The 24,081-nt window shown below is 44.0% G+C and overlaps 2 protein-coding genes across 9 annotated transcripts in view; one reads left to right on the plus strand and one right to left on the minus strand.

Moving 5' to 3' along the window:
- Window positions 1-269: 269 nt before the first annotated feature.
- C8H12orf65 (chromosome 8 C12orf65 homolog) lies at window positions 270-23,956 on the minus strand. 3 transcript variants are annotated; one of them, XM_033954548.1, is made up of 3 exons: window positions 23,854-23,956; window positions 9,978-10,285; window positions 270-617 (listed from the first exon to the last, which is right to left on the minus strand). In XM_033954548.1, exons 2-3 carry the CDS (start codon window positions 10,248-10,250, stop codon window positions 399-401), a joined length of 492 nt encoding a protein of 163 aa, XP_033810439.1. In that variant the 5' UTR covers window positions 10,251-10,285; window positions 23,854-23,956; the 3' UTR covers window positions 270-398. The 3 variants fall into 3 exon arrangements, with proteins under 3 accessions (XP_033810439.1, XP_033810438.1, XP_033810442.1); XM_033954547.1 differs by lacking the exon at window positions 23,854-23,956 and adding an exon at window positions 23,077-23,207; XM_033954551.1 differs by lacking the exon at window positions 23,854-23,956 and adding an exon at window positions 17,530-17,568.
- Window positions 23,662-24,081, plus strand: part of MPHOSPH9 (M-phase phosphoprotein 9) — a 154,431-nt gene continuing 154,011 nt past the window's right edge. For 3 of the 6 annotated variants that reach the window (XM_033954544.1, XM_033954538.1, XM_033954546.1), the window contains exon 1: window positions 23,900-24,039. The gene's annotated coding sequence lies outside the window, so the exon portion shown is untranslated. Of the gene's footprint in view, window positions 24,040-24,081 lie in introns of all 6 variants that reach the window. The other 3 variants (XM_033954541.1, XM_033954540.1, XM_033954545.1) reach the window with 3 other exon arrangements.

Below are 24,081 nucleotides of genomic sequence, written 5' to 3' on the forward strand. Positions count from 1 at the left end.
CATAAAAAAAACAGTAATGGCAGTGTTTTATCAAACTCATTAAGGGTGATGTAAATAGAGCTTAAAGTCATGTTTTTTGTCATAAGGTGAGCTGTTGCTTATCTGGATGATGACATATCATTAGGACACATCTTGTGATAGACTTGTGGACATGGTCACATCAGCAGAGATATATTCCAATTCTCCACCTTTGTGAGCCTTTTTCTTTGTGTCAAAACATACCATAATCCATTGTCTCCCTCCCACTGTCTCAGCTAGTAGTACTTTGAAATATTGGTATGTGGGTAACCTTTTTAAATATTTCATTTTGTACAGCACTGGTGCTACAGATTTTATAAGAGGACCATGGATAGTTCTTTAAAGAAATACACACCCTAATGTCCTTCAAATGCAGTTTGTCATTTACTTTCCAACTCGTTTTTGAGCATTTCCTTCAAATGTTTCTTCTTCTCTAGGTTCTTTCTTGCTTTTTGTCTCTTCTCTTGTTTTTGCCTCCTAGCTTCCTCTTGTTGTTGATAGACTTGGCTGTTTTCTCCTTTGTAGAAGAGGTCTACTTTTTCTTGCAAGATTGTTCTCGCTCGCTTTCTGTTCATTTCAACAGATCGCGTTTGATGGCACTACAAAACATAATATCCCATTTTAAGTAAAAGCAATGGTGATATTTTACTTTAAATGCCATTATTTTATTTACAGTGGCATTTACACATGTATGTTGCATATCCTCACAACAAAAAAAAAACCCCAAATAGAGGAACCAGAGTAATAAAATCAAATTTCAAACATAGCATAACCTCCAGTAATATTCCCCAAGCATTTATTTCACATTATAACTTTAAGTTACGGTCTTACGTCTAATAAGTTGTGTGACAGCATTAATTAAATGTGGATTGCATGTCTTGCTGATAGGAAGGTTTTTTGGCCTATGATAGAAGGCTGGAAGACAGCTAATCAACAGAGCAACACTTCCTAACCCTCTTTTGGAGGCACACATACCCAGTCAGGTTTTCAGGAGTACCACCATGAATATACATGAGATACTTCCAAAAATGTGGGGTATTTTTCTCCTATTTTATAACTCCCTCCCCCCAAAAAAGAGCCTAGCCATTGCAGTGAAAGTCCTTGGCCTAAAGCAAGGGTCGGCAATCTTTTTAAAACAAAGAGCAATTTATCCTAAAGATCTGACTCAAACTTTACAAAGAGCTGGAATGGGTAGAGAAGGGGGTTTGAGATATTCCAGGTTTCTCACTCTCTTCCCTCCCCAAGATCTAGCTTTTCTCTCCTCTCCAACCCCTCACAGGTCTTTGCACCTCTCATTCCTCCCTCTAACCCATAGCCAAGGCTCTCTCCCCTCTCCTAACCCCAACCCGTTGATCTCCCTCCCAACTCCATGATTCCCCCTCCCCCCAAAGGCCTACTTAGAAACAGGTCCAGTATTGGGGGGGGCTTCAGAGCAGCGTGGCCCTCTCTGGCAGCTCAACCCCACAATGCCCCCACCCCCTCCACTCTGCCATTTATAGTTAGCCCCCCTTGACCTAATAAGGTACCTAGTGGTCCAGAGGAGGGCGTTGTGGCAGGAGCATGGCCCTCTTGCTCCTGTCTCACAGTTGCTTTCTAAAATGGCTGCCGCAACCTTTCGCAGCTACTCACATTTCCTGTAGTACTATGAGCTGCCTTAAGAGGTTGCGGCAGCCATTTTAGAAGGCAGCTGCGAGGAGTTATGAGTGAGAGGGCTGTGTTTCTGCCACTAGACCACATGGTACTTTGATAAGTCTGGGGGGCCTATCTATTGAAGAGCCACAGCCACATGGGAAAAAGAATTGCATGTGGCTCACAAGCCGCAGGTTGCCGACCTCAGGCCTAGAGCCACAGACTGCTGTTCTATACAGAATCAACTATATATGCACTCTTAAGTCTAGCAAGTACTGGTCACTGCTGAGTGATGGAAGAAGTTCCTCTTTTTCCACCTCTGTAGGAACTGTGAGGGATACAGTTGCAACTATCACCAGCTTTATTTGGTCCAGGAAACCAACAAATCAAAGCCAAGTCCTCCCACAAGGCAGTGTATAGCATGCCATTGAGTCATATACCAGCACCACATTATGCTCTTAAGGAAAATTAAAAATACAATTTTCAGTGGCATGGCCACTATTAAAAGTTATATGCATTTTTAGCAATATTATATAAGCGTGGGGAGAGTTATCAATATGGGCTGCCATTAAAATGTGCTATTTTATTGTTGAGCCCAGTTATTGGTAACTAGTAGCGCTGCCCACTTCACTGAATTGATTAATTCAACTAAATAAAATTGGACTTGCTGATTCAGTGATCAACACCCCAGTGAGACTTGACATACCCTCCTCCTAAAGCAGTAGCAGCGGCGGCAGTGGCTGGTCGATAGAGGCAGTGCTATGAACAGGAAGCTTGCGGCCTGCCCCGCGGAACTTTCCCTCTGCCGTGTCACTGATGATGCAGTAAAGGGAAGCCCTGGCGGAGTAGGAGGTATATCAGTTTTTATCACATCTGATCGGAGGGGGGGGGGAATAGAAAATTACTGCACAGGGAGCTGGAGAAATAGAAAGCTGTTGCACAGGGGGATGGGTGGAAGGGGAGGAAAGCTGCTGCACATGGGAGGAGAGAAGAGAGAGGAAGAACTGTTGGATATGGGGTGGAGAGGAAGGGAGAGATATAATAAAGAGGCAGAAAAGGATGAGATGGAGAAATCCTGTATCTGGTGGAGGGGAAGATGACTTGCATAGAGAAGAGAGAGGAAGAAATGTTGGACATAGGGTGGAGGGCAGGCAGAGAGGCTGCATGGGGAGAAAGAAATGTTGCACATGATAATGGAGAAGAGGAGGAGAGAGATGCTGCATGGAAGGGGGAGAGAGGGTAGATAATGGGAAAGAAACAGAAATGTTGGATATGATAGTAGAAGGCAGAAAAAATAATGTTATTTTCTATTTTGTGATTTCAATATGTCAGATTTAAAATGTGTATCCTGCCAGAACTGGTGTTAGTAAGCATGAACGAGGACCTAACGGACAACAGAAAAAAATTTTTTATTTGGTTTACACCACAGCACAAGCATGTGGTTGGAGGGCAAAGAGGCTACAAACTAAACCTGACAGGACATTGAGAAAAAAAACCATATGATTGGGTGGGAAAAGTGAACAGTAAATCGAATTGAATAATTGATTCAATAAACCAAATTGAATCCAAACCTGAATTGGGCAGCACTAGTAAGTAGTGCTTCTCTTGCCGCAGGAAGGTACTTCGGGCCGCGTGGGAGTCCAGCTCCGCCTCCCGAAGCCCCCTGCAGAACAGCACACACAGCTTTTCTCTTCAGGGCAGCCCCACTGAAACCGGGAGCTGCCCCAACGAAAAAACTGCTTCTCCTGCCGCAGGAAGGTACTTCGGGCCGCGTGGGAGTCCAGCTCCGCCTCCCGAAGCCCCCTGCAGAACAGCACACACAGCTTTTCTCTTCAGGGCAGCCCCACTGAAACCGGGAGCTGCCCCAACGAAAAAACTGCTTCTCCTGCCGCAGGAAGGTACTTCGGGCCGCGTGGGAGTCCAGCTCCGCCTCCCGAAGCCCCTGCCAAATTCAACTGATTTCTTCGGGAGCAGCCCTCTGCCTTCGGGTGCTGCTCCTCAATTCTCAACCCGGCTGCCCCTGCCATTTTCCAGCACGACCGGGCCGGCGTGGGAGCCCTGCTCCGCCCCCCCGATCCCGCAGGAGGACAACTTATATAAAAAGACACAGCGCCAGCACTCGCCATTTTCCAGCACGACCGGGCCGGCGTGGGAGCCCTGCTCCGCCCCCCCGATCCCGCAGGAGGACAACTTACATAAAAAGACACAGCGCCAGCACTCGCCATTTTCCAGCACGACCGGGCCGGCGTGGGAGCCCTGCTCCGCCCCCCCGATCCCGCAGGAGGACAACTTACATAAAAAGACACAGCGCCAGCACTCGCCATTTTCCAGCACGACCGGGCCGGCGTGGGAGCCCTGCTCCGCCCCCCCGATCCCGCAGGAGGACAACTTACATAAAAAGACACAGCGCCAGCACTCGCCATTTTCCAGCACGACCGGGCCGGCGTGGGAGCCCTGCTCCGCCCCCCCGATCCCGCAGGAGGACAACTTACATAAAAAGACACAGCGCCAGCACTCGCCATTTTCCAGCACGACCGGGCCGGCGTGGGAGCCCTGCTCCGCCCCCCCGATCCCGCAGGAGGACAACTTACATAAAAAGACACAGCGCCAGCACTCGCCATTTTCCAGCACGACCGGGCCGGCGTGGGAGCCCTGCTCCGCCCCCCCGATCCCGCAGGAGGACAACTTACATAAAAAGACACAGCGCCAACAGCGCGCCGCTGTTCGGCGTGCCGACGAAGGCGCACGACAAAGGCGCCTGCGCCTTAGTGAGCGCCTTCGTGGAGCACCTGAGAGGAGCACCTGAGAGGAGCACCAGCGGACCTTGGAAACGGGAACACCAAAGCCCCAGAGACCACTCCACCAGACCTCCTGCCGACTTCCATTATAAGGTAAGGAGCGAAAGATCCCCGCTCCTCCCCCTCCTCCAACCAGGACTCTAAGAGAGAACCATTCCCTCTACCTAACACTCCGAACACTCCGAACCAGACATCAAACATGAAGCTCTCCCTGCATACACACAAACTAGCCACCCTCCTGATAATCCTCCTCATCTCTAGCTGGAAAACAACAGCAAACAACTTACCCACCACAACCTCAACCGCCAGTACAACCAACTTCCAAATTCCCAACAGAAGAATACTCACATCAAGAAACCCGAACCACCACACCAGCACTCAACACCCCATCAATGTTATCTGGAGAAGAAGATCAACACCTCCGAAAACAAAATCTCATCCAACTCCCACAACACTCATATACCCGGAAACAACTTACATTCCCCAGACCAACACGACCTCCCTTACTTGTGCCTATGTTAACATCAGATCTCTAGGACCCAAAACAGAAAACATAAAAAATTGGATAAAAACAGAAAAACTTGACTGCCTATTCCTCACTGAAACCTGGTTAACCTCAGACACAGACCCTAGAATAAAAGAAGTATGCCCGCCAGGATACAAAATAACAGTAACCTGCAGAGAGAAAAAAAGAGGAGGAGGACTAGCAATAATATTCAAGAACTCCCTAACTCTAAACATTCTTGAGAAAACATCCACTCCACAAATGGATTTCCTAGCGTGTCAACTCACAAACCCAACACTAAAAAACTCTCTAAACTGCTTGCTCTGCTACATAACACCAGGAAACTGGACCACAGTGAGACCTGAATTTGAAAACTTCATCTACCTAAACTCACTAACAGCTGAATATAACCTCATCCTAGGAGACCTAAACCTACACCTAGAAGACACAACCTCCACACCAGCAAATAACTGTCTATCCTTCCTCAATGCCTTATCCTTCCAGATCCTAAACCCACAAACCACTCATGAAAAAGGTCATCAACTGGACATTGCTGCATTCATGTCTCACCAACCATCCAATCCAGCAATCCAAACTCCTAACGGAACATGGTCCCCATCCCTATGGTCAGACCACTACATTTATAACTTCAACATCAATTGGACCAAAACCAAACACACACCTCAATCAAAAAAAACCACATATACCTCACGCAAACATATCGACCCAACCATTTTCTGGTCAAATGTAGACGAAACTATCCAAGACTGCGACCCAAAAAACTTCATCTCCCACTGGAAAAATGTATCCACCAACATCCTTGATGATCTGGCACCCCTACAAACCAAAACCAGAACCAGCAGGAAATCAGACCAATGGTTTGATAATGAATTACTCCAACTCAAAAGACAGTGTAGAAGATTAGAAAGAAAATGGAGAAAAAAGAACCAAGATCAAACAAAAACCGACTGGAAAAAAATCAACAAACAATACAAAAATCTACTAAAAGATAAGAGGAAAAGCTACTATACTAATCTCATAGGCACGGAAACCCAAGATTCCAAAAAAATATTCCAAATCCTGAAAGAATTAACAGACACCAAACCATACACTACCACCACGAACACACCTCCACCATCACCCACCCTCTTAGCAGAACACTTCAAGAACAAAATCACCAACACCAGAGCCACACTCATCCTTAACCCATCCCATCAAAATCCAATCACAATCCACCCTACAGGAAAAGAGGCAATCGCAGCAGACAGAATTTGGACTCAATTCCCTAACATACAATGGTCAGAATTCAACAAATTCTACAAAAAATACAGCCATGCCTCCTGTGACCTCAACCATTGCCCCTCATATCTCCTTACCACCTCTAGTGTAAAATTCCGCACCATAACTCTACAATGGATCCAATTCACGCTCACAGAAGGCACATTCCCTGCTGACCTCAGCGAAATTGTCATCACCCCAATCCAAAAAGACCCAAAAGCACCACAAAACCTCCCATCTAACTTTAGACCTATAGCCTCAATTCCGCTATATGTCAAAATTATAGAAGGCCTAGTAGCCAAACTCCTCACCAATTACATAGAGGACCATAACCTACTCCACCCCATGCAATCAGGCTTCAGAACAAACTTCAGCACAGAGACACTACTAGGCTCCCTTATGGATACCGTCAGACAACAACTTAGTACAGGGAAAAAAATGCTACTCATACAACTGGACCTATCGGCGGCATTCGACCTAGTAGACCACAACATTCTTCTACAGATCTTAGATGCAATAGGCATCTCAGACAAAGTATACTCCTGGTTTGAAGGATTCCTAAAACTCAGAACCTACAGTGTAAAATCAAACAAAGAAAAGTCAGAATCCTGGTCAAACCCCTGCGGCGTACCACAAGGATCTCCACTATCCCCTACCCTCTTCAATCTCTACACTGCTTCTCTAGGAACGCATCTGGATAATCTAGGCATAACCTCCTATAGTTATGCGGATGACATCACCATCCTCGTCCCATACGATCATTCTAAACCTACCATGACAGACAAACTTCACCAAACACTTGAAGCAGTCACAACCTGGATGGAAAATCACAAACTTAAACTCAACCAAGACAAAACCAAATTCATCCTCCTAGAAAATGACAAGATCCAAACCACAACCATCCTAGACATAAACGCAACCAAATATCCCATCCAAACCACCATAAAACTACTAGGCATGACCATAGACAGATGCTGCACAATGCAACCGCAAATAAATAAAACAATTCAAAAATCATTCGCAATCATGAGAAACCTGAGACAAGTCCGAAAATTCTTTGAAAGAACACAATTCCAACTTATAGTACAATCCCTAATACTAGGTATATTGGACTACTGTAACATACTCTTCCTTCCATGTCCTGCAACCACGATAAGACAACTCCAAACAATCCAAAATACAGCTTTGAGACTCATCTACTCATTGAAAAAACATGACCACATCACTGAAGCCTTCATCAACTCACACTGGCTCCCAATCCAAGAAAGAATCCAATTCAAATTCTACTGCATATTATTTAAAACCCTACACGGAGACAGCCCATCATACCTGAACAATCGCCTCATCCAAGCACCCAGTACCAGACACAGAAAAACGCACTCCCCATTCATACCCCCCCCAATCAAAGAAGTAAAAAGAACAAAATTACACGACGGCCTCCTAGCCACTCAAGCCGCAAGACTGGACAACCAGATCTCCAACCTTCTGATGACCACCCCAGACTATAGGACGTTCAGAAAAGAAATAAAAACCACACTTTTCAAGAAATTCCTGAAACAGCAATAACAACACGACCTCTAAATGCTCTTAAGATCTACAACTTACCTCTCTAGCTAATCATTGTAATTCTGTCTTTTTTAAATTAACCTTTTGTAATCCGCCTTGAACCGCAAGGTAATGGCGGAATAGAAATCCCTAATGTAATGTAATGTAATGTAATGTCTTGCTGCATAGAACTGGACTTGTAAAATTGCACAAGTTATTAGTAAAATTACATGTCTTGATAGCAGTTCACCATGATAACTAAACCTCTAAGTATTGGCTTTGAATAGCCATACACATACTAAATGACAAGTTGCTGAATTTTGCCACTGAAAGTACTGTATAAAAAATGTTTGCTCTTCTTATCCCCAACTCTAAAACACACCCCTTTTCTAGGCAGACAAATTTGGCAGTTTTACATATAAAATGGCCAAATTAATCTGGAGATTTAAAAGAAAGTTTTATGCGGTTATGTTTTTAAATACCAGCCTCTGCCTATTTTTACTGGGGATGATAATGAGCTAATATATAAATCACAGAAAACTGTACAGGAGATTAAAGTGAAGACATCCTTCAGTATTTCCTGATCCTGTAAAAAAATACATTAATTCTCAAATTTTCTGCAAAAGCAGATCAGAAGCGGCAGTAACCAGAATACACATGCTTTGAGACATAAAGTGAAGGTAATACTGTAATAATAGGGATAGGGATAGGAGCAAGAGGTAGTTATAGAAATAGTCAGGGACTACTGCTCAGGCAATAGGCCTGATGGGCCACCGCGGGAGTGGACCACTGGGCGAGCTGGACCTCTGGTCTGCCTCAGCGGAGGCAACTTCTTATGTTCTTAAGAATGAGTTCAGTCTTAGCAAGAGAAAGCGAATCGACACATTGTATAGACCAGTCGGGTTTTCAGGATAGCCCTAATGAATATGCATGGAGCAGATTTGCATGCCTGGCACCTCCATTATATGCATATCTCTCTCATGCATATTCATTAGGGCTATCCTGAAAACCCGTCTGGCCTGGTGGTCCTCCAGGACAGGGTTGGGAACCACTGGTCTAAAGCACAGGTGTCAAACTCATGGCCCGCGGGCCAAATCCGGCCTGCCTGGCTGTTTTATGTTGCCTGCAGTCCGATGCCCTCAGTTTTACCTTGTGGCCGGCTCCCTCCTCAAAGCCGTAATGCGCATGAAGCCACGTGCAGCGGCTCCTCGCACATACCACACCTCATCCAGAAGCATTCCTCTCCGACGTTGCGACGTCAGAGAAAGCTTCCAGTTCAGGTGCAGGACACACGAGGAGCCGCTGCACGCGGCTCCGTGCACACTACAGCTACGAGGAGAGAGCCGGCCACAAGATGACACTGGGGGGACATCGGACAGCGGGCCACATAAAACGGCCAGGTTGGAGCAGGCCAGAAGGTTAGACCCCCGCTGGAGGGAGAGAGACAACAAGGGCAGGGGGGAATGGTTTTATTTTCAAGTTAGGGCTTCTTTTACAAAGCCGTGTTAGTGGTTCAACGTGCGCGCTAATTTGCTGGCCGTGCTAGCCGCTACCGCCTCCTCTTGAGGTGGTAGTTTTTCGGCTCGCATGGGGGTTGGCGCACGCTAAAAAATGTGCGTGCGATAGAGCCACTAATGCGGCTTCGTAAAAGGAGCCCTTAGTGTTTGAATTGAGTTTTGAGCATTTTAATCTGCTGTCTATCTTTTGCACTGCTTAGGAAGAAATACATTTGTTTCTTTTTCTCTGGGGGTTGTACTGCATGCAGAATCTTGAATCTTAGGGTGTTTTATAAAAATATATTAGTACTTTTAGTTTTTAGTCCCGTATTTGCATAGGGGTTATCTGTGTTCTGGTAGGAATGAATGCTGAGAAGCATACAGTTTGTTTTGTGGTTAACCATTACATGTTAATAAGATTATATATTGTGTGTGTGTATATGGAAAATGAATAGAAAAATGGTGTTATAATTAGTATTATTATGGTGGGCGGGGTCTGAGGCGGAGATTGGGCAGGGTCCGGCCTGCGACTTAGCCTTTGTTTTGGATTTCGGTGATTGAGTTTGACACCCGTGGTCTAAAACTATTAAAGCATAAAGAAAACGCTCCAAAAGATAGACAACAAATTTGTCTAAGAGGGAAAAAAAGCATTTTAAGGACATCATTGATATGTTGTTCCCTTGATACACTGAAACACTAAGGAATTACCTTTACTACTATTCCAGAGGGAACATGTTTTAGAACTACACAGTTGTTCGTTTTATTAGTTGCTTGGCCTCCGGGACCATGACCTTTTACGAACTGTTCCTGGAGCTCACTCTCATTTAGTGGCAGGAGATCATAGACATCCTTTCTGCCTGCTATTTGCAAAGAAGTCATAGCCATTGGGGGAGATAAGAACTTTCCTGGAATCCCAAAAATCGATGACCGCCGTGAAACCATTTCTCTTCCGATTAAAAGGCATAAACCCGAGATATTCATGAAGGCGGAAATTAGGACCTTTCCTTAATTGAAACCTAGAAAACACAAACAAGATTATTATATTAGCAACACTATACATTTGAATGTATCTAGAGAATTAGCAGCCATTTCATTCCTGTTTTCTCCATATAAAACATGCAGCAGGTATTCAGATTCAGCACACAGCTGCTCATTTGTATCATGCTTTATAATATATTCAGTGAAAAGATAAGATGTGTTTATAACTACAAAAACCTAGTAAATTAATCAATGTAATTAAGCCTTAGATGATTTCCTTTCTATAGTGGGTACCCAAGTGCCGCCACATGAGCTCACTTTTCTAATTAAATATTGTTTACAATTTAATCTTCCAGGAGGAACCTATTACACCCAGAGGAGGGAATAATACAGAAATGTTATTAAAAATGCAGGCAGACACCTGTGGTTGTGTCAAGAAACAAAGCTTGTCCTGAGTGATGCTATAAAAGACACATTAGAATAGGTCTTATTACTTCCCACACAGAGTCAGGCCAGAGGTTATTAAACTCTGCTGAACCATTTAGAAGGAGCTTAAAGTCAAGACACTGGCTATCCAATCCAGTGGTGAGATGAACAGGACTTTATTAATCCCATTTGAGATATTTGGCAGTGTATTTAAACTTTGAAATGTTTGCTATCTAAAGGGATTTTTTTAGCCAATGATAGAAGCAGGGGGGAGAGCCAATGAGAATGCCTAGCATTCTCTCATAGCTCCGGTGCAAAGGTATGCCCTGTTGGCTTCTGAGACCTTTTTCCCCCTCTTATAAAAATTATTTTAGTTGATTCACTGGCAAGCAGGGTGCGGAAAACAATTGGTATAGTACTCAGCACGTGCTTAACTGGAGTTTTTTTTTGGGGGGGTTAGATTTATTTTACTCCAGTTCCTCCATTTTTTTATTTTACTTTTTTATTGCACTTTTAACTTTTAACAAGCATCATCATACAAGAATAAATTTCCACAGACTGAGTTAAAAAAGAAAAAACAAAAGTAATTTTTAAACATCATCTAACTCAGCCTCTCTATAATAGGAGAATTAAAGAAATCAAAGACATTGGGAAGATAGTACAGTCAATCATATCAGGAAACCCTTAAAGAAAACATAAGAAAAGACCCTATAATTGTTTCATCTAACTAAACCCCTGTATATACTAATAACCTAATATAATCACCAATGTTAATCACTACTTCACCTCACCAGAAGATGCAGACTTGGCTGATTCCTGAGTTTGAATTAAATTTTCTAAATGTTAGGATCTTTAAAAATATAATTCTTTTCTTGGAACTTCACCAAACACTGTCTGGGAAATTTCAGGAAAGTCATACCCAAGGACAAAACCCTAGATCTCAGTTTAAGAAACACTTTATGGATCACCTGAGTTCTCTGCGAGATATCAGGAAAAACATTTACAGGGGAACAATGAAAGTGAGCCCACCTTTTCTTGAAGAAACTAATCAAGATTTTATCTTTACCTTCACTACAAAAAAAGTAACCATCAAGGTACAGTAGAATCCCAATTATCTGAAATTCATGCAACCGAAAAAAAAAAAATAATCACTGCTGCTTCAGATGAGAGAGGGGGGGTTGATGGGTCAGGACCGCTGCCGGTGGAGGTCCAAAAGGGAAGAAGAGCAGACCTGGGGGAGGGTGGGGAAGGTGCATCAGAAGTGTGTGTGTGGGAGAGGGGGAGGGTCCAGCAGAGTGAAGGGCAGGGGATGCTGGAACCATAAGTGTGTGGGGGGGGAGGGGGAGTTGAGAAGGGTAAGAGAGAAAGTGACCCACACCAGAAAGGAGGATGGGAAGGGAGGAACAGAGTGAGGTGGGAAACTATTTGTAGAGTAACTCTCTAGCAACCAGAAACTACAGTTATCTGGCATCTATCAATCCCTATAGGTGTCGGATAACTGAGAATTTACTGTACCTCTTAACGCAGTATCTAGAATATATGTTTCTAGTTAAATCCATCTCTAGTACTTCTTCCACCCCTCCTCCTGAAATATTCTTTGCAGAAGAGGAAACATAATATACTTTACAAATCTGTGAGAGTGATGAAGAATCCAAAGATAGAACTTCTAACATATACTGTTTCAATATCTCTTTAGGGGAAATTAAATTATAGGGGAATTTAAAAAAAACGAAGATTATTGGTTCTCAATTGGTTCTGAAGTACCAGCATTAGTGGTTTCTAATGATTCAATTATCACTGAAAACACATTTAGTTTCCCACTATGCAATATTAAATCAGTCTCTAATGAAGCTACTTTGGCCGCTGCTTCCCTCATAAAGGAGCACAACTGAAACAAGCAATTAGTTAAATTCCCCTCCTATCTTAGTTATTAACCGCCAAATTTCCACATTCAAAACTTCCTTTGGGACTGTTGTCACTTCAAAATCTGATCTCATAAAGCCTCCAAATGTAGATGGTTTAAGGGAAAAGTTCAGTAGTTATCGTATCATTAAAAGGCATCTCAATAGCTGGCAACATTATCATAAGAACATAAGTATCGCCTCTGCCGAGTCAGACCACAGGTCCATCATGCCCAGCAGTCCGCTCCCGCGGTGGCCCCTCAGAAATCACTGCCAAGAATTGGTTAAGAAGTTCCACAAGCTTTGGTTGATGACCCAAACCTCCAGTCCCATCTGCACCCACTAGAGGTTATTGAAACAGAGCTTGCTACATTAGGTGGTGAGCATGGGTTGGGCCTCAAAGAAGGAGCATCAAGACTACTTTCACTCTTAAGATGAAAGATTGGACTTCCCAATAGGAGTGGAAATAGTATTTTTAACTACAGCATAGGAGTCCATAGGATCTTGAACTTTCCTTTCTGGTCCTTTAACTATTCTTTCCTTTTTCGCCGTAGCAAAACAAAAATTATATAAAGAGGACACAGAGTATCTTGGAAAGGGAAAGTTTGTAGAAATCCAATGATGAGATGAATCAAATCCTCAACTACTCAGGACAATACTAGATTTAACAGTCTAAGGCCCAGAAGTATTAAAGAAGAGACAAATTAATCAAATCATGTATTTTTTTAAATGAGCATCACTAATGGGCAGACTGGATGGACCGTTCAGGTTTTTATCTGCCGTCATTTACTACGTTATTCCTCAATAACTCCTTGATGGCTTCTCAGTTGCTCTTAAGGGGTATTCCCCTTTAGTCACACCTGTTGAATTCTGCAGCAACAGGTTCCATTTCAGCCACTTTGGAGAAGGTGTTACTTAAGTGTCCTGCACTGGTGGGGCTGCACTTCCGCTTTTGCCTTCTTTGCGGTTAGGACAAGTGATTTCATTGGCACATGTTGTTGAATTCTATCAGGCAAGGAGGTGGACACCTCATTGATGTCATCAGAGGCTTCATTAACTCTATGAAAAGGCCTGCACTCTTACATAGTAACATAGTAACATAGTAGATGACGGCAGATAAAGACCCGAATGGTCCATCCAGTCTGCCCAACCTGATTCAATTTAAAAATTTTTTTTTTTTTTTTTCTTCTTAGCTATTTCTGGGCGAGAATCCAAAGCTTTACCCGGTACTGTGCTTGGGTTCCAACTGCCGAAATCTCTGTTAAGACTTACTCCAGCCCATCTACACCCTCCCAGCCATTGAAGCCCTCCCCTGCCCATCCTCCTCCAAACGGCCATACACAGACACAGACCGTACAAGTCTGCCCAGTAACTGGCCTAGTTCAATCTTTAATATTATTTTCTGATTCTAAATCTTCTGTGTTCATCCCACGCTTCTTTGAACTCAGTCACAGTTTTACTCTCCACCACCTCTCCCGGGAGCGCATTCCAGGCATCCACCACCCTCTCCGTAAAGTAGAATTTCCTAACATTGCCCCTGAATCTACCACCCCTCAACCTCAAATTATGTCCTCTGGTTTTACCATTTTCCTTTCTCTGGAAAAGATTTTGTTCTACGTTAATACCCTTTAAGTATTTGAACGTCTGAATCATATCTCCCCTGTCTCTCCTTTCCTCTAGGGTATACATATTCAGGGCTTCCAGTCTCTCCTCATATGTCTTCTGGTGCAAGCCTCCTATCATTTTCGTCGCCCTCCTCTGGACCGCCTCAAGTCTTCTTACGTCTTTCGCCAGATACGGTCTCCAAAACTGAACACAATACTCCAAGTGGGGCCTCACCAATGACCTGTACAGGGGCATCAACACCTTCTTTCTTCTACTGACTACGCCTCTCTTTATACAGCCCAGAATCCTTCTGGCAGCAGCCACTGCCTTGTCACACTGTTTTTTCGCCTTTAGATCTTCAGACACTATCACCCCGAGGTCCCTCTCCCCGTCCGTGCATATCAGCTTCTCTCCTCCCAGCATATACGGTTCCTTCCTATTATTAATCCCCAAATGCATTACTCTGCATTTCTTTGCATTGAATTTTAGTTGCCAGGCATTAGACCATTCCTCTAACTTTTGCAGATCCTTTTTCATATTTTCCACTCCCTCTTCGGTGTCTACTCTGTTACAAATCTTGGTATCATCTGCAAAAAGGCACACTTTTCCTTCTAACCCTTCAGCAATGTCACTTACATACATATTGAACAGGATTGGCCCCAGCACCGAACCCTGAGGGACTCCACTAGTCACCTTTCCTTCCTTCGAGCGACTTCCATTAACCACCACCCTCTGGCGTCTGTCCGACAGCCAGTTTCTGACCCAGTTCACCACTTTGGGTCCTAACTTTAGCCCTTCAAGTTTGTTCAACAGCCTCCTATGAGGAACTGTATCAAAGGCTTTGCTGAAATCCAAATAAATTACATCTAGCATATGTCCTCGATCCAGCTCTCTGGTCACCCAATCAAAAAATTCAATCAGGTTCGTTTGGCACGATTTACCTTTTGTAAAGCCATGTTGCCTCGGATCCTGTAACCCATTAGATTCAAGGAAATACACTATCCTTTCTTTCAGCAACACTTCCATTATTTTTCCAACAACTGAAGTGAGGCTCACCGGCCTGTAGTTTCCTGCTTCATCCCTGTGACCACTTTTATGAATAGGGACCACATCCGCTCTCCTCCAATCCCCAGGAATCACTCCCGTCTCCAGAGATTTGTTGAACAAGTCTTTAATAGGACTCGCCAGAACCTCTCTGAGTTCCCTTAGTATCCTGGGATGGATCCCGTCTGGTCCCATCGCTTTGTCCACCTTCAGTTTTTCAAGTTGCTCATAAACACCCTCCTCCGTGAACGGCGCAGAATCTACTCCATTTTCTCGTGTAACTTTGCCGGACAATCTCGGTCCTTCTCCAGGATTTTCTTCTGTGAACACAGAACAGAAGTATTTGTTTAGCACATTTGCTTTCTCCTCATCACTCTCCACATATTTGTTCCCAGCATCTTTTAGCCTAGCAATTCCATTTTTTATCTTCCTCCTTTCACTAATATATCTGAAAAAATTTTTATCTCCCTTTTTTACATTTTTAGCCATTTGTTCTTCCGCCTGTGCCTTCGCCAAACGTATCTCTCTCTTGGCTTCTTTCAGTTTCACCCTGTAGTCCTTTCTGCTCTCCTCTTCTTGGGTTTTTTTATATTTCATGAACGCCAACTCTTTCGCCTTTATTTTCTCAGCCACTAGGTTGGAGAACCATATCGGCTTCCTTTTTCTTTTGTTTTTATTGATTTTCTTCACATAAAGGTCCGTAGCCATTTTTATCGCTCCTTTCAGCTTAGACCACTGTCTTTCCACTTCTCTTATGTCCTCCCATCCTAACAGCTCTTTCTTCAGGTACTTTCCCATTGCATTAAAGTCCGTACGTTTGAAATCTAGGACTTTAAGTATCGTGCGGCCGCTCTCCACTTTAGCCGTTATATCAAACCAAACCGTTTGATGATCGCTACTACCCAGGTGAGCACCCACTCGAACATTAGAGATACTCTCTCCATTTGTGAGGACCAGATCCAATATCGCTTTTTCCCTTGTGGGTTCCGTCACCATTTGTCTGAGCAGAGCCTCTTGAAAGGCATCCACAATCTCCCTACTTCTTTCCGATTCCGCAGACGGAACATTCCAGTCCGCATCCGGCAGGTTGAAATCTCCCAACAGCAGAACCTCCTCTTTCCTTCCAAACTTTTGGATATCCACAATCAGATCCTTATCAATTTGCTGCGATTGAGTCGGAGGTCTGTAGACTACACCCACGTAGATAGAAGTTCCATCTTCTCTTTTCAGAGCAATCCATATCGCTTCTTCCTCTCCCCAGGTCCCTTGCATTTCGGTCGCTTGGATATTGATCTTTACATAGAGAGCTACTCCTCCACCTTTATGACCATCTCTGTCCTTCCTAAAAAGATTATATCCCGGTATGTTTGCATCCCATCCATGTGATTCACTGAACCATGTCTCTGTGATAGCAACAATATCTAGATCTGCCTCTAATATCAGGGCTTGCAGATCATGAACTTTGTTGCTTAGACTGCGAGCATTTGTGGTCATCGCTTTCCAGCTATTTTTCAGCGATAATCTCCTTCGTATGGATTTTTGTGTCGTTTCACTTTCCGTTGCAATACTAAGAAATGTAATGTAATGTAATTTATTTCTTATATACCGCTACATCCGTTAGGTTCTAAGCGGTTTACAGAAAATATACATTAAGATTAGAAATAAGAAAGGTACTTGAAAAATTCCCTTACTGTCCCGAAGGCTCACAATCTAACTAAAGTACCTGGAGGGTAATAGAGAAGTGAAAAGTAGAGTTAGAGGAAAAATAAAAATAAAATAAACATTTTAACAAGACAGCATTGATCTAAATACTTTGGAAGGTAGAAGAGAGGAGAGAAAGGAATAGAAGCAGAAGGGGGAGCCGTTGAACAGTAGAATTCTGGAGAAATTTAAATGATAGAAATAGAACAAAACAAAGACAAAAGGCAAAACAATAGATAAGATTAAAGATAAATCATAAGCTGGAAAGAAAAATAAAATAAAACTTTGTCTTCAATCCACGGTTTCAGCGTCAGTGATGAAGTGGAGCAAGTAAGTTTAGGAGGAGCGATTGACGTTTCCAGAAATGAGTTGCTGATATTGCTTATGTTGCAGCCTTTACTACTATCACATCTTTTCTTTTGCCGGGGGTGGTCTTTATAATTGTCCTTCGTACATACACCACCCCCACCTTCTAGTTTAAATGCCTGGAAAAATATTGTCTAAATTTCTCTGCAAGGTTTCTTTTTCCTGCTGTAGTAATATGTAGCCCATCAGTGCAATATAGCTTCTTGTCCTTCCATGTATTTCCCCATCCTCCTATGTACCTGAAGCCTTCTTGATGACACCAGGCTCTGAGCCATCTATTAAAGTCCTCTGTGTTTTTCACTCTTTGCTCTCCTTTTCCATATGCAGGCAGTATTTCAGAAAAAGCTAAAGTCTTTACAAAAGGTTTCACGCCCTCACCAAGCTCCCGAAAAGCTTTCTGTGCTGCAAGTGTGGAGTTGTTGGCCAGGTCATTTGTTCCCAGATGGATAACAACATCAGTGTTAAAATCCTTAGTTTCTTCCTTAACTATAGTCAGTATTTGCCTGGAACTCCTGGTAGCTGAGGATCCTGGAAGACATTTCACTATTTTGGACTCCTCGCCCTGTGTTCCAAGGTTAATGCCTCTGATGATGGAATCCCCCAACAGTAATAGTTTTCTGTTTTTGGCTTTTTTATTTGTACTTAGGGTGCTCTTGTTCTCTTGAGTTTCCTTCATTGGTTCATTGGTTCTTGTGGTGCATGGCTGAAGGGTGTGCCTAAAGGGGCACACCTTGCCCCTTGGAATGGAGGCAGTGAGGATTCTTCACTTTAAGGAGTTACATTGTTTAATTTTTTCCTCAACCATGGGGATCCTTTTCAATTACAATGGGTCCTATGGACTGTCACATGACTGTTATTGGAGGGGTTGCAATGATTGAAACTGCCCATATTTCATCTGGGTGCCTTTTTTAGCCCCCCAGAGCGTACTCCTTCCTCCATTCCCTCCTTCAGAATATTGTGTTATGGGGGCCTACAGAATTAGGCTCCTTTTCAGCTGGATTGGCTGGGACCTCAGATAATTTCAAATGTGACTTGTTTAAAGATGCTTTAAATTGTACAATCTGAAGAAATTCAAGCTGAGTCTCCTTCAATGATTCGTGTGTCAGGAGTTTCACAAGAGGGTACCTTAAAAGACATGTGGGATTTAAATCAGTCATTTCTCAGAGATTTTCTTAGGAAATTGTAAATAGTTAATGTGGACTCAAACGTTTCAATTTTGGATAAACATTTGCAAGCTGTAGAAACTCAGGTTTCTGCTCTTCAGGCAGTATCTGCCTTTGCAATTAAAGATTCTTATAATTTACATTTAAAATCAGAAACGATGAAGAATGCAGGTAGGGCTAGAAGTCTGCGTTTTCATTTTATGAATTTCCCAATAATAACTTTACTTTTATACCACAATACCTTGCAGTTCAGTGTGATTTACAAGAAAAACTGTGAAAACACAGCAATGATACATCAAATTACATTATTAATAAAATCACAAATTTATTGAAATTGACAAGGCATTATAAATTTACCAAACAGATAAGTTGTCAATGATTTTCTAAAATCCAGGTAAGAAGGGGAAGTCAATCAAACCACTTAAACTCTTATTCCATTTATCTACTTGAAAGTAAATACCTCCAAGAAGTCCTAGGTACGGATAATGTGCGATATTACCTTTTTCCAATTATTACTATTTGCCTGTAAAGAAAAAGCTCCCTTCTGAGCAAGAAGTGGGCCAACTGGTATCATCTGATTTGACAGCTTTTCTTGAGGATACTGAAGATGTAATAGAAACATGGTTCACTCTGTGGGTAACTTGTATAAATGAGAAATCTTTGATTTAGAAATTATGTTTCAGGGAAGATTGAAGAAACCAGGTGAAGAGGGCAGCCTGCAATCATGTTGAAAACCATGGGGAAGACCCTGGAGGACCTTTCCAGACTAGCACAAAACTGATCTCTTTTTAGATCTGTAATTCATCAAGTCATTAGGACTAACACGAGTCAATGGCACCTAACTTTAAGAATAAAAGATGTGTTTTTGTAGGGCAAAGAATGATATTTCCTGATGTTGCTAGGGCCACACAACTTAGACGGAAGATCTTTTTGGCACTTAAATCTAGAGCAGGGGTCTTCAAAGTTCCTCCTTGAGGACCACAATCCAGTCGGGTTTTCAGGATTTCCCCAATAAATATGCATGAGATCTATGTGCATGCACTGCTTTCAATGCATATTCATTGGGGAAATCCTGAAAACCCGACTGGATTGCAGCCCTCAAGGAGGGACTTTGAAGACCCCTGATCTAGAGTGTTAGCCCTGAGAGCTACTTTTCCTTAAATTTCCATGTAAATGTTTGCTAGATTTTCAGAGTAAGGATTATGTTTTTTAGGATCCACTACAACTAGAGCTGTTTCTTAAGAGTCATGAGAAATATTGTTTTTTTAAAAAATAATTTTTTGAGTTTTGGGAATAATTAAGGGCTCCTTTTACAAAGCCTCGCTAGGGCCTTAACGTGTGGAATAGAAACATAGAAAGATGACGGCAGAAAAGGGCTATAGCCCATCAAGTCTGCCCACTCCACTGTCCCACCCCATTAAGTCAGAGTGCTGCTCGACCCACGTAGAGATCCCACTGGATGTCCCATTTATTCTTAAAGTCGAGCACGCTGGTGGCCTTGATCACTTGCACCGGTAGTTTGTTCCAGTGATCCACCACCCTTTCTGTAAAGAAATACTTCCTGGTGTCACCACCAAATCTCCCTCCTCTGAGTTTGAGCGGGTGCCCCCTTGTGACTGAAGGTCCCTTAGGAAAGAATATGTCGTTTTCCACCTCGACACGACCTGTGACGTACTTAAATGTCTCAATCATGTCACCCCTCTCCCTGCGCTCCTCTAGAGAGTAGAGCTGCAACTTGTCCAGTCTTTCCTCGTATGAGAGACCCTTGAGTCCGGAGACCATCCTAGTGGCCATTCGCTGGACTGACTCAGCTCGAAGTACATCTTTACGGTAATGTGGCCTCCAGAATTGCACACAGTACTCCAGATGAGGTCTCACCATGGTTCTGTACAGTGGCATTATGACTTCAGGTTTACGGCTGACGAAGCTTCTATTGATACTTCCCATCATCCGCCTTGCCTTGGATGAGGCCTTCTCTACTTGTTTGGCAGCCTTCATGTCTGCACTGATGATTACTCCCAAGTCCTGTTCTTCTGAGGTCGTAGCTAGTGTTTCTCCATTCAAGGTGTATGTTCTGCATGGATTTCTGCTGCCGAGATGCATCACCTTACACTTCTTTGCGTTGAAGCCCAGCTGCCATGTTGAAGACCAGTTTTCCAACTTGATCAGATCCTGCGCCATACCATCCATGAGATCGCTTTCACCTATTATATTACACAGTTTGGCAACATCGGCAAACAGCGCTACTTTACCCTGAAGCCCTCGGGTCAAGTCCCTTATGAATATGTTAAAAAGGGATGGTCCCAGGACTGAGCCCTGCGGCACTCCGCTAGTCACCTCCGATGTCTCAGAGAGGGTGCCATTGACCACCACCCTCTGAAGTCTTCCACTCAGCCAATCATTGACCCATGCCATTAATTTCTCACCTAACCCCATCGATTTCATCTTGTTTAATAGTCTACGGTGTGGGACACTGTCAAACGCTTTACTGAAATCCAAGTACACTATGTCCAGAGACTCTCCCGAGTCTAGCTTTCCTGTCACCCAGTCAAAGAAGCTGATAAGATTGGATTGGCATGACCTGCCCCTAGTGAATCCATGTTGACAGGGATCCCTCAGATTCCCCTCATCCAATATCGTGTCTAATTTCCCTTTAAGTAGAGTTTCCATGAGTTTACACACTATTGATGTGAGACTTACTGGTCTGTAATTCGCAGCCTCCGCTCTGCAACCCTTTTTGTGCAGAGGAACAACATTGGCAGTTTTCCAGTCCAGGGGGACTCTCCCCGTACTTAGGGAGAGATTGAATAGCATGGCTAACGGTTCCGCCAAAACATCGCATAGCTCTCTGAGCACTCTTGGGCGCAGATTGTCCGGTCCCATGGCTTTGTTCACCTTGAGTCTTGACAGGTTCACCTTGAGTCTTGACAGTTCTCTGTAAACATCAGCTGGTGTGAACTCAAACTTCTGAAATGGGTCATCCATGCTTTGCTTTGCATCCAGCCGAGGCCCGTGCCCTGGTGCCTCGCAGGTAAAGACTGAACAGAAGTAATCATTTAGTAGTTTGGCTTTATCGGAGTCAGTTTCCACATAATTCCCGTCTGGCGTTCTAAGTCGTACTATCCCGTTTGTGTTCTTTTTCCTGTCGCTAATGTATCTGAAGAAGGATTTGTCCCCTTTCTTGATGTTCTTCGCTAGAGTTTCTTCCATACGAAGTTTGGCTTCCCTGACTGCTGTTTTGACCGCTGCTGACTTTGTCCTGTATTCAATGTTTGCTTCTTTTTCCCCGGTGCGTTTGTATGAGAGAAATGCTCTTTTCTTCTCCTTGATGAGGTTTGATACCTCATCTGTGAACCATTGGGGTTTCCTTTTTCTTTGTTGTTTGGTTACCAATTTTATGTAGCGGATAGTTGCCTCATGAAGGATCGATTTCAAGGTTGTCCACATAGCTTCCACATTATCAGTTACTTCTTGAACCTGTAGCGTCTGGTAGACGAAATCTCCCATGCGCGCTAAATTGCCACACGCGCTAGCCGCTACAGCCTCCTTTTGAGCAGGCGGTAGATTTTCAGCTAACATGCGCTAAAACCGCTAGCGCACCTTCGTAAAAGGAGCCCTAAGTAAATATTGTACTACACTGTATATGTATTTAGGACTTTTTAAAAAAATCCTATTTGCTTTCCTTTTATATTTTCTTCTATTTAGTAACACTCTTCTCTTGATGTGGGTTAGATGGTTTCTTTTGAATAATATGTTCTTTAATTTTGAATGTTGCTTTCTATATCTTTGCACTTTCATAAGGATGTGTATTGTTTGAAAATCAAATAAAAAAAAAATATCTAGGCTTAATTGTTGATTATCTCCAATTATTTAAGGAACAACTTTCTAGTGATCAGGATCGCTCTAGTCATTGAAATATGTATTAGATGGGAAGACATTGCACCTTGTTCTGTCCCATTTGGACTATGGGAAGTATGAAAAGACTTACAGATGTTGCAGAATGTGGCCATAAGAATACTGGCAAATGTGTGCTACTGTTAAGGCGGGTTATTTTAGCACAAGAAGGGACTGGATAAAACGTGGACCTCACGGATCTTAACTGTATGCTGCCCTTAAAAATCTGCTCACCACGGGGGTGAACAGGATCTGTGAGGTTCGCGGGAGTTAAAATGAGGATATCTATGGAGTCCGCGAGGTCTGTGTTTTACCCCCTCCCAAACCCAACCACAAAGAGAAAAGAAATCAGCAAGTGTAGAAGTTACAACACGGACCCCATGGAACTAAAAAGCGCATGGCCTTAAAAAGAAAGCGGCCATGGGGTCCCCAAGGATCCTCTTTTTTTTTTTTTTTTACTCCCGTGGACCTCACAGATCTCGCTCACTCTACGGAGCCCTGTTTTTAACCCCTGCGGACCTCACGGATACCACTGGAGGGGGGTAAGATGAGGATACATGGGGCGAGTGGGATCTGCGAGGCCTATCATGAGGCCAACTGGGGGAGTGGCACCTTGCTGCCGGCCTGCCCACCTGCTGGTCGGCTCTCTGCCGCTCCCCTTCCCGGCATCTAATCCTTTCACACTCTCCCCACAATTGACTTTTTTTTCCCCATCCTCCCTGCATCTACCTTTAGATTTAGCGGCGGCGACAGCGATTCACAGAGCAGCCCTGTCACCGACCCCGGCGTTTCTCTCCACTGCGACCCGCTACAGTGGAAACAGGAAGTTGTCAGAGAAGGCCGGTCGCAGTGGAGAAAAGCGCCGGGGTCGGTGGCAGGGTTGTTCTGTGAATCATTGCTGCCTCCAAATCTAAAGGTAGACGCGTGGGGGGAGGGAAGTGGGTAATGCCAATCTGGGGGTGGAAAAAATGCCAATCTGGGGGTGGGGGAGAGAGTGAAAAGATTAGATGTCAAGGGGAGTGGCAAAGAGACAACCAGCAAGGTAGGCTGGCCGGCAGCAAGATGCCACTCCCTCAATAGTGCCTGATATTGGACTCAGGGACAGTGGGGGTACCGAGGGGTTGGAAGCAATCCACCCCAGGTGTAGCTTATACCAGTGGCGGCGTTCACAATTCGCTGCTCTGCCAGGGTCCCGCCTACTTCCTGTTGGAGCCCCAGAACGGAACTTTGGAACGCACTGAGAAAAGCTATCGGAATACCAGAAAGAGGCTTGAAACGCATCGAGAGAGAGGCTAGTGGAGCGCCAGCGTGAGGCTAGGCACGCACAGAGGGGCGACCGGAACTTTAGGAAGAATGCTGCCAATGACGGCAAACAATGCACCCTTTAATTGCCTGTGCCGGGTGGACCACCCCCCTCCAGCCCGCGCCCTTAGTTGGTACGCCACTGATTCGGCGCGAGAAGCGCCCTGAAAGGGATCGTGTTGAGGGCGGGAAAAAAAAGCTTACTGTGTTGAAGATGACAGAATGGAGCCAATCGGCGAGCTCCGGGCTTCTTTGCAGTTAGCAGTTGCGCGACTGTAAGTTTCCCACGGCGGGTAGCGGTCGTTCTGGCGAATTATGACACATCATCTCCCTTTGGAGGAGGAGGCGAAATGAGCAGATAAACAGAGCTGGAGGCGCTTCTGTTACTCGGTGTGTACATGTATTAGCTGGTGGTTGGTGAGCTCCCCCCCC

Source organism: Geotrypetes seraphini, chromosome 8 (assembly GCF_902459505.1).
Source record: "Geotrypetes seraphini chromosome 8, aGeoSer1.1, whole genome shotgun sequence".
NCBI classification, from domain to species: domain Eukaryota; kingdom Metazoa; phylum Chordata; class Amphibia; order Gymnophiona; family Dermophiidae; genus Geotrypetes; species Geotrypetes seraphini.

Coding starts and splice junctions, on each gene's coding strand:
- C8H12orf65 (XM_033954548.1), bottom strand. CDS start 10,250: ATGAATATCTCGGGTTTATGCCTTTTAATCGGAAGAGAAATGGTTTCA. Junction 618..9,977: donor CCTCTGGAATAGTAGTAAAG/GTAATTCCTTAG, acceptor TATGTTTTGTAG/TGCCATCAAACGCGATCTGT.